Source organism: Wyeomyia smithii, chromosome 3, assembly GCF_029784165.1.
Source record: "Wyeomyia smithii strain HCP4-BCI-WySm-NY-G18 chromosome 3, ASM2978416v1, whole genome shotgun sequence".
Lineage (NCBI taxonomy): Eukaryota > Metazoa > Arthropoda > Insecta > Diptera > Culicidae > Wyeomyia > Wyeomyia smithii.
In genome coordinates this window covers 7,506,703-7,517,796 of record NC_073696.1, presented here as the reverse complement: position 1 = coordinate 7,517,796, position 11,094 = coordinate 7,506,703, and the positions used below count along the sequence as shown (strand labels likewise).

Here is an 11,094-nt window from a genome sequence, read left to right as displayed (position 1 = left end):
CAATCACCTGCCCAGGATTTAAAGACTACGGATGTCTGCTGAAAACATCGAAAAACACTGAATAGCATTCTGTAAATTTCATCTGCACATCAACATGAAAATCGCGGGAAAAAATTATTGAAACTGAAAAAAAAGTGAAAAATTATAGCTTTTCAACCATTTTTGTGGATTTTGGTGCCCGTAGTGAGCTCGGAAGTTCGTCAAAAGGCCGAAGAGTAATTGATCGCCGGGTTCGTCTCTTCCCTTGGGCTCAAACTGGCAAACAATAAAAGATTAAAACTTTCTAACCGTTCCTGTGAGTTTTGGTGCCACTAGGCCAGACGGAAGTACGTAAAGTCTTCAGAGACTTCAATGAGGTTTTCTCGTAAGCAAACGTAGAAACGACAAGTCCAGCGATCAATTACTCTGCGGCCTTTCGACGAACTTTCGAGCTCACTACGGGCACCCAAATCCACACGCAGTTCCAGATTTTTTACCGTATCTGACAATTAGAGCATTGAGGCTGTAGTTGTCAGATACCAAAAAGATTGGGGTGCTGAAGAAAAAAATTAAACTGCAAACGAGTTTAAAAATTGAACCCAATTCTGATAATTGCAAAATCAGAAGAAAAATGTATAATTTGTACGATTCGGAATTAATGAGTTATTATCAGAACGTCAATACACTGACGTTTGACAGGATTCGGGAAAACCAGGTCAACAGGTGCGTCAACAGAAAAAGAACGAGAAGCTTTCGTGCGTCTGGTAATTTATACACAGGAATAGTGATTATATTATGGTGAAAAAAAAAAAAGCCTGACCTCATGGGCACAAACAATTAATCTGGTACAGTAAGGAGGCACAAATAAATAAACGACCGAAGATAGCAAGGCGCTAATAGGAAGATAATTCGAAAACTTTACCAGTTATTAATGATAAGAAAAATTGTGAAATGTATTTGGGAATCGCGTTATTAGTATTTATTACAGTAAAATATTACAGTTCGCTGATCTCTGAAATGAAACAAACTACGATTATTGATTTAAAAAAAAATAAATTTTTGATTTTAACAAAAAACATTGCAACACAAAATAAGTATGAATATGTTACAGTTTTTTAAGAGTGTGGATTTGGGTACACAAAAATGTCAAAATGTTCATCGAATAATACTTATTTAAATTTTTGTTGAGATTTTGAAATAAACATCAATTCATTAGCGTTATTATCAATGAAAATTGAATTTTTATTTAGTTTTACGAATGATTGGATCGTTCAAAGATTCTTGCTCATGTTAAAATAAAACTTTCATTTGTTTTGATCCAATACTTGAGTCAAAACAAATGAAAGTATTATTTTCACATAAGCCATTGCAACAAAAAAGCCCTCCTATCGGAGGATAGCAGCGTAATAACGGCAAAACCTTAGAGATAACTAGCATACCTCATTTTAATTCCTTGGCACAGTCAACACCGAATCTGTTAATCACTAACATTTCGAGCAATCTAATAACCCCCGTGCCGAAATATTACTAGGTTGCACATTCGTCACGCACGTGTCACGTGCGCAACCTAAACGAATCAATGGCCAATAAATTGTACTTTGTGGCGATAATTAACACGATATTTTCGCTATTCCAGCAGCAGCAGCTGCCCAGTTCGATACCTGCAGGAGCAGCCCGAAGTGGACATTGCTAAGTGTGTTTTTATGGGGCGTAAAGGCATCACCATTTTCCGCCACGTTGGCCGATTGGCTTGCTTGGTCACCACATATTGCCTAAGCCCATTACTCTTCTATTAAAAATGTAACTAGCTGAATGACTATCTAATATTACGTACGTGTTACCTTTTTTTCTGTTCCACTTCGTCCTTTAGCAGATTGCGAGGACAATCTCTAGAAGATAGGCTGCCGTTAGTGACGCGTGTGTGTGTGTCCATGCCATCCGGTAGTCTCATTAATATTTCAGACATGAAGCGGCCATGAGCCTAAAATTTAAGTGCGTCGAGTGATATATTCGTTAGCCTTCGTACTGTTAGTATTATTGGCTAGCGCTTCTGTGATGACATAGTGGCACAGTTTACCGCCAGAAATTGACACAAATTTGTTGCTTTTAGCGACTTCGTTTCGGCCAATTTCTGTCAAAGGACGTGACATCTTAGTGATATTGATTTCAATAAGTGACTAAAAAAGAAAAATCAAAACAAATCTAGTAGCCTTGTTGGTGAGACCAGTACGTGAGTGTCAGTCTACAAAAATGTTTCGCGTGACACGTTTCGTATCGTCCTGTTTTGGTCGTCTTCACGGCTACCTCACTCAAAATTATCGAAAAGTTCTTCTCCTTTGTTTACTGCTGGCCATCACAACACTCACAATTCATTGGCTCTCCTACCAAACCCCGGAATCCTTCAAGAAGCTGCGGAAAGGTCTGGCTGAATTCCCATTCGGAATGGCTCTCGGTGTCCTCACGATTACCGTCATATCGGCTGTGCTCCTGTACGCTCTCCACCTGGAATCGGTGGAAAGTTCTCACGCTCGTACCAGAACCGCAATCCGGTGGAAATACATCGACTACATTCTGCTGTGCCTCAGCACTCAGCTGGCCGAGGCAACCGAGCGGTACCTTCAGCAGGGTGTCCTCACGCCAGTGCAGCTCGATGTGATGCGCGTTGAAATCGAAGCCTGCATCGACCGATTCCGGCACGGGGCTCGTAAATTACTTGACTCCCGGGCGACCGCCAGCACCGCCACCATCCAGGAGCTGGAACATATCTTCCAGCTAGACCAGCAAGCCGTCCGGCTCGGGGAGGACATACTCAAATTGAAAAGGTACCACACCGCTAGACACTAGCGATATTAGGTTGTGTAGGGTGACCGAGCTGGTTTTTTTCGAGTGGGTTTTTGAATTCCCTGAGTGATGGTTTATTGTAAAAGCGAGCCAATCATTAGGTGGTTGGATAAAAGATTCTCCATAGTTAATTCAATTTTATTTACATTTTGGAAAAGTTTTAAAACAAAAGAACTTGAAGATATTTACTGATTAATTATTATATATTATGATTTATCTTGAACAAAGATTACCTGTTTTCGATTTCAAAGAACAGCGGTAATAAGTTTAATATAAGAAAATTATCATTCTGTTTTGTGAATATTTTCAGTTTTTTCTAGTGGATCTTTTATTTTTATTACTTATAATATAGCATTAGCCATTCGAGTGCGTTCATTCGATTTACTCATCGGCATTGGCAAGGAATACCAATTTTCGCTTTTGTCTTTTCTGAAAGTGTTTAGCTGATAAAAGCTTCTTACGACATAGAGGTGAACCAGCTTTAAGCTGAAAGCCTCTTTAGTGAAAAAAATTCTTACGATTGACGAATTTATATGAGAATTAAAGACCTCACTTTGCGTTGCATTTCGAATTTACGCGGTTTATTTAATCAACGCGCTCCTTTTACATGATTTTTTACGCAGATTTCGGAATTACCATTTCCCAAGGATTTTAGAATTTACGTGATTTTACGCAACCTTAATCCCGATTCCAGTGCCCATGGTCCAAAATATCTCTTACTATCATTATTATGCGTTATAATTTGAACTGCAAAAGGATGCCATTATTCATTAGTCCCTGAGAATCTCTATCTCTTTCTAAATCTCTCTCTTTCTAAATCTTTCTCTTTCTTAATCTTTCTCTTTCTTAAATCTCTTTAAATTTCTCCTCTCTCTTTCTCTCTCTCTCTCTGTTCCTCTCTAAATTTCTCTCTCTCTCTCTCTTTCTCTCTCTGTTTCTCACTATCTCTCTCACTCTCTCTCTAAATTTCTCTCTAAATTTCTCTCCAAATTTCTCTCTAAATTTCTCTCTAAATCTCTCTGTAAATCCCTCACTCTCTTTTTCACTATCACTCTCACTCTCCCCTCTCTCTCTCTAACTCTCTCTCTCTCTCTTACTATCTCTCTCTAACTCTCACTCTCTTTTATAAACTCTCTTATTCATTCTCACTTACTTTCTCTCTCTGTCACTCTCACTCTGTCTTTGTGAAGTCAGTCAGCAAATTTAATTTTATTGCGTCATATCGATTCCGAAATCAGCAAAACTGGAAAGAACTAGAGGATTTTTCTAAAATTGCAGTTTATTGTCGAAATTTGGTGAGTCAACTTAATTTGTATTTCAAAAATATCCATATTGCAGAATATATGATTGATTTCCCAAAAAAAAAAAACCGGAAGTCGTCATATTGAATTCATAAGTTGTCATCTTGATTCCGAAAATAATAATTTTTGAGGGTCCAAAATCCAAAATCCAAAAGATTTTGCCATGTACTCCTCAGAAAGTGGAATTTGTCAACATGACGGCTCTTTGAATAAATCATTCAAAACCTACCACGAAAATAATTTATTTTTTAATCCATCTAACTTTGAATCCAGCGAACATTTTCTTCTGTGAGCCTTTTTCCTATAGCCTGTTGTTGTTGTTGACTCTCATAAACCTTTTTTTGTACTTGTTACTAGGGTTGTTATTATCCCGTGTTCTAGCCAAAATCGAATGTGAGGACACTATTAATTTAGTGTACGAGATCAGCAAACTACAACACTGTGCGTCGATTTCGTCATACAAGAGAAACAAATCAAGTGTATCATTAGGTGGAGGCCCATCAGGGACCGCTTGTTCGGATGACCTGATATTGGTGAAATTCACCGCAATCTGTAGCACCTACTTTTCACGAAATGATATCCAGAAACACGCAAGACAATCCTCTAATGGTGTAGCCTGCCATCAAATCGCTTATACTTTAGTAGACGGTCGGCATTTTTCAGACATCATCGATGTGGAGTCCTTCCGAAGCCCGAACTTCGACTCAGATCACTCGTGATGGAAATGATATGCCGGGCTGGCTAACGTATAAAATACGTAAACTTCAGGGAGAATACTGTTAGATATCCAGAGGTTATCTACTGACGAAGATGTTGCTTGGTGGCAGATTGGTATACCGGCTGGTAACCTAAACGAACAGTGGAGGCACATTAGCGATACGGTCTGCAGCACAGCGCAAGAAATGCTGTGCACGACCCCAGTAGCTACATGCAACATGGTTCGACGCGGAGTGTTCATTGGAGACGAACAAGAGAATCCGAGGTCCGTTTTCGCACTTACTTACCTTGCCTTACCAAAAAGTCCCAAGCCGTAGTGTGGCCTTTGTTGTACGTAGAAGTCGTCTCCATTCCACTCTGTCCATAGCTGCAGTTCGCAAGATCTGCAGTCTGCGTAGTGTCCGTAGGTCGTCTTCCACCTGATCCCGCTGTGCACCTCTCCGTCTCGTCCCTGACGAATTGATTTCAAGAACCATGTTCAGCGGGCTGTCGTCCGACATCCTTACGACATGCCCAGCCCACCGCAACCTGCCAATCCTGGCGGTGTGGACGATAGATGGCTCTCCAAGCAACTCTGCAATCCACCGAAGATGGTTCGCAACACTTTCCGCTCGAAGATCGCGGTGGGACATGAACGATGGGACCTCGGCAGGGAACGGAAAGAGGGGCTAACTTCCTCGGAGAAAACCCCAACGTTTCTGTGCGTCTGTTTTCCAGGTTGGAGGCGGCTCACAACAGCGTCTGATCCTGAGCGAGCGGCTGACATCGTGGTTCTGCAGGAGATCTGTCGCAAAGGTGAGAAGGTGTAGAGAATTCGTGGCGGCAAGGTCCAGGCCTGCCAAAGCGATGGAGCAACCAACGAGCTGGGAACAGGATTTTGTATGCTAGGAAAATGCAGGATCTCATGATCAACTTGAAGGCGATCGACGAAAGGATGTGTTTGTTGAGGATTGAGAGTTGTTTCTTCAACTACGGCATCATCAACGAAAACAACATGCGACAGCTGCTCGCAACAAGACATCAAGAACGTTGATCAAAATCAAGATCGTTGTCGATATAAACAATCAGGTTGGTAGGGAAGTGATGTAAGACCGGTGATAGGACCTCACTGCCTACACATCGACATGAACGACAATAGCCAACGATGAATCAACTTCGCAGCTTCCGAGGCCTGGAAGCACCTTTTTTCCACGCAAAGATTTTCACAAAACCTGGAGATTATTATTATTTTATTTTATTTACATTCATCGGACATATTTATCTACATGAACACTTACGTACTAAGGATGGTTAGAAGGTAAAATTCGTTACACGATCATGGAAAACTATAATAATAACATTGAAGTCATGATAATATGAATAATTGAATAGTCTGTCCGATGTTGTTGGATTCGAAGGTCTCATTGGCCGATGGATAATGTTTAGGTTAATCTGAGGAAGAATCCATGGTACACTTACATCTCCTTAGTGGACATTAGTCAGAAAAATGGTCCCCAGGATTTTCGCTTCTTTTGTAGCGTATCCATACCCAGAAAGCGGCAACGGCTTTCGTAAGATAGAAGATCGCTAGTGTTTTGCCAAGATAAAAATTGCAGGGCGTACCTTACGAACTTCGCTTGAATTCTCTCGATTCTACTGATCCAGACGTTGTGAAAAGGGCTCCAGACTATAGCTGCTGTTTCAAGTATGGATTGCACTAAACTGAAGGACAGTGAGCGTAAACAATAGAGATCACGGAATTCAAAGCCTTCTCGGAAAATAAATACCAGATTTATACTGGCGCTACTGATAATGTAGGCATAGTGTTCACGAAAGTTCATCTCGGAATCCAACAAGACACCAGAAGCCTTCAAGTTCTTAGCTCTTTCCAACGCCTCAGTTCCAATGCGATAGTCCCAGTGAACAGGTGTTGTTTTCCTAGTGAACGATATAACAATACACTTCTTCACGCTTATGGTTGGAATGTTTAGCTCACACGAAGTCTGCGAAGATATCTTTGATCTTCTGCAGCTTATGGCAATCGTCTGGTGTCTTCACGAGCCAAGAAATTTTGAAGTGAGATCCTGAACCTTGAGGAACAGCATGGGAGACGTCGTTGAAAAATAGTGAGAATAGTAATGGCCCCAGGTTGCTTCCTTGAGGGATACCGGAGTAATTTCCGGAGTAATTTGAATGGCGCAGATTCGGAAGTTTCTAGTTTGATGCTCCGTTTTCGATTGGTCAAATATGATTCTATCCTAGGCGGTCCAGTTTTGCAAACGCTCCCTTCTGGGTGCGGATATAGACTCAGATCACCACCTAGTAGCAGTACTCGTACCCTCACGGCAACACCGTTGCACAACTCGCAGGCTGCCAAGGATTACTCGCACTTACTTGACTCATGACTTACTTGACTTACTTGAAAGAAACGCCAGCAAGAATAAAGAGCTCGTGAAGAGTTGGAGCAACTGTTTCAGGCTGTTTCGAGAAAGTAAGCCAATACCGTAAGGGCTACACACTGAAACCAGATGTGTGTGGGGATAAGGAGGGACACTTGATCACTAGCAACGGCACTCCACTGTGTAGTTTACAGGATGTGGGAAGAAGAGTGTTGGATGAAAGGAGTTGTGTGCCCCATCTATAAAAAAAGGCGAAAGGTTACAATGCAGCAACTACCGTGGCATAACGTTGATCAACGCCGCATACAAAACCCTCTCCCAAATTCTGCTCCGCCATCTTTTTACTCTAGCAAAAGGACTTTTAGGGCAGCATCAAGCAGGCCCTTCAGAAATGCCAGGTGTAAAACGTGCCCATGTATCACGTCTTCGTGGACTTCAAGGCAGCGTATGATACAGTTGACCAGGTGTGCAAATAATGCACGACTACGATTTTTCGGATAAACTGGCATGGCTTATCAGAAATACCTTAGATCGTGTGATGTGTTGGGTGAACGTATCGGGAACACTCTCGCATCCCTTCGAAGCTCGCAGAGAGTTGAGACAAGGGGATGGATTACCCTGTACGTTGTTCAGTTCAACATTACTCTTGGGAGAGTAATCCGACGAGCGGGCATCATAACGAGAGGAACGACTTTCTGCAAAGGTAGTCAACTTTACAGACGACCTCGACGTTATTACGAGAAATTTTTTCGACGGCGGAGGCAATCTTTGCCAAACTAAAAGTGGAGATTGGAAAAGTTGGACGAGAAACTAATACGTCGATAGCCAAGTATATAGAAGAGAGAGAGGCTCGAGAGGAACCAACATTTGCCTCCCACGAAAGGTAATCATGGACGGTGTTGAACTCGAAGTAGTAGATGAGTTCGTATACTTGGGATCTCTAGTAACCACTGACAATAACACAAGTGAGGAGATCCAACGACATATTCAAGCTGTAAATCGGACCTTCTATGGCCTTCGCAGGACGTTCCTATCAAGGAGCATATGATGCCGCACGAAACTGACGATGTACGAAGCCCTAATTAGACCAGTTGTTTCCCTATGGTCTTAAAACCGTGACGCTGCTTACAGAAGAAATACGCACATTGTCCGTATTTGAACGAAAAGACTTGCGGTCAATATTTGGTGGAGTACAAACTAAAAGCGGAGAGTGGCACACGAGTATAAATCACGAGTTGCTGGTATTACTTGGAGAGATTTCCATTGTTCATATAACGAAGGTCGTGAAGCTACGATGGGCCGGACATGTCGCGAGGATGCCGGATAACAATGCGGTGAAATCGGTTTAATTCACCGACACCAGAAAAAGAGAGGTCCTACGTGATAGGTAGCTTGACCAGGTTGAAGCGGATCTGCGAGTGTCGAGACGCCTAGGAAGCAAAAACTTTTTCATATCTATGAAAAGTAGGTCCACGGTGCTTCCACAGACCATTATTATAAAAAAATGCACCAAATGTCCTGAATCTCTGTCCAAAATTTCAAAATCGTCGTACGGTACAATTTTGGGTAATACCCATTTGAAGATCGTAAAGTACAAATAAAGTGATATGAAAACAACGAAACATTTATTGTAAAGCAAGTTTTCCAACCACCATTTTATGAAATAAATAACAAAATAGTTTCTAAACATTCCAAATATTATATTCCATTACATTTACAATTGGTGGAAAGATTTATTTGAAATTCCCACAGTGCACAGTGGTCCAAACTCGAAAAATAGTAATGGTTTTAGATTTGACTGTGAAAACTTGATTTTATGTATTCAATGTCTTCGGTAAAATTGTTTCATAGAACAAGGCCCTACTTTTGGCGTTTTCGGTTTTTTGATCAATCCACCTAACAGTTAGATAAAAAAATTCTTTTTCTCAATTGTCAATACACCAGATTGCTTTCTTCAGCGAAGTTGTGGAAAATTTTAAAAGAAAAAAAAATTGTTAAATACTACGATGTCCTATCTGTACGTTGGACACGACAAAATATAGTTTTTTGTGGAAACTCCCACCCTAAAATCAGTTTCTTTTGTCTATAACTTTTTCTGTAATTGTCAAAACAATAAATTTAATAAAGTTTTAAGGGAAGCTTAGTTAAATGAATAAAATCTTAGAACATTTTGAATTGTCCACCTGCGATGGTAACACTGGTCAATACAGGTACGTTGCAAAAGCTCAAACCGCAAAAAAGGAAAAACTGCAGCTATTCAACCATTACTGTGAATTTTGGTGTCCCTAGTCACTAACTTTTTTTCAGAGACTTAAATGAGTTGTCTTGAAAAGCGACGAACCCAGCTAACAATTACTATGCGATCTTTCACGTAAGTTGATGCGTTTTGGTGATGGCTAGGGGCACCAAAATACATGGTTGGAGTGGTTGAATATCTATAATCTTTCATTTTTTTTTCAGTTGAAGCTTTTGTGGTGCACTTTTTTCATTTTGTCGACCAGTGTATTGCTTATTTTTCTGATACTGCTGTTTTTCGTGTTTCGGTAAGATGGTTGTTATTTGGCTAAGCGGATTTAATTGATTCATAATTCTTCTTAGATTTTCTGCTGGGCAATTTTAAACACGACAACCTCTCTTGAGGACGAAACATACATTTTTTGAAAAACAGGAAAACGCAGTGGACTTTGTTAAAAAATGTTTAAGAAACTAATTAAGAAACAAATGCTTTACCCTACTCAGACGTAATGCATATTTTATCTCATATTTCGGTATTAAAAGATTATAGAACAGAGAGAACGAAAAAAGATGGGGTAGACATTCAAATTCCATTTAAAACAACCCTCTATAATCGGAAACTTCAAATGAATTATTTACTAAAAGTAAACATTGAATTTGGAAGCTCCAGCTCCTCCTCACCAAAACCCAATCGGAAAAATTGGTCATCCTACACACCAGTCATTGCTAGCGTTCTCGCTGCCACATCGAATGCACTCCCGATAAGAGTCAATCTTAATTTATCCTTTTTTCTTCTCTCTCTCTCTCTCTCGACATGATGTTTACCGTTCGACCCGGACCCGGACTTCTGCTGCAGGAAATCGAAACCGTTGCTCTCGGATCGTGCCATCAAAGCGCTGCTCCGCAAGTGAACCCGCGGGCGCATTGCCGAGCGCCGGAAAATCTTCCTCACCAGCATAAATTCGAATCAATTAAAAGATTTCACCAAACAAGCTGCTTTGAAATGTTTGATTTATGTTTGTCTGTGTGTTTTTTGTTTTCTTCTGCTCTCTGTTGTGCTGTTGTGCTGTTTGTTCTGTGCTGCTTCTGCACTTTGCATAATCTTCTGTGTAGCCTCCGGGAGCCGATGAGTGAAAGTATCATCGATACAAAGCGAGACTGTCTTTGATGTTTCGAAAGGGTTCGAAACAAACAGTTTTCTTTTTTGTTGATGGGGGGAAAACTGTCCTCCATTGGTCTGTCCTCCATTGCGTCAGTGCCTGCACTCTGATGATAATTAGTCTTGAGTGCAATTGCATAATATTGTTTGGACACTTCCGGAAAGACTTTTTTACACACGCGAAACTACCATAAAAACTACTTCCACTTTTCCAACACCTGACCAGCCATGCATCCCAACCGTAACTGATTGAATTACGTTTTCACTGTTTCCGATTTTATTTTATACTGGTAAATTTCTCAATCCAACATTTCTTTATTTACCCAATTCGGTTTAGTAATCGAGTGAACAAAAACCGTCCCGAAAATTATCTAGATTCTGTCGGTTGCTGGGCCGTGTGAACGATTTCCCCCGTTCAACGTTCGGACCGATTTCAACCGGGAAATCAAATTGAAAGAATAAAGTCACACCGGAAAACCGGAAA

The 11,094-nt window shown here is 40.8% G+C and overlaps 1 protein-coding gene across 1 annotated transcript; it reads left to right on the top strand.

The window, feature by feature from the left end:
• Positions 1-2,229: 2,229 nt before the first annotated feature.
• LOC129729420 (uncharacterized) lies at positions 2,230-10,436 on the top strand. The gene is made up of 2 exons (XM_055687979.1): positions 2,230-2,801; positions 10,308-10,436. The coding sequence occupies exons 1-2, from the start codon at positions 2,230-2,232 to the stop codon at positions 10,360-10,362; spliced, it is 627 nt and encodes a 208-aa protein (XP_055543954.1). The 3' UTR covers positions 10,363-10,436.
• Positions 10,437-11,094: the final 658 nt, after the last annotated feature.

Excerpts from the sequence above, each read along its gene's own strand:
- LOC129729420 (XM_055687979.1), top strand. The coding sequence starts at position 2,230 with ATGTTTCGCGTGACACGTTTCGTATCGTCCTGTTTTGGTCGTCTTCAC. Across the intron at positions 2,802-10,307 it reads GACATACTCAAATTGAAAAG|GAAATCGAAACCGTTGCTCT; the intron begins GTACCACACCGC and ends CTTCTGCTGCAG.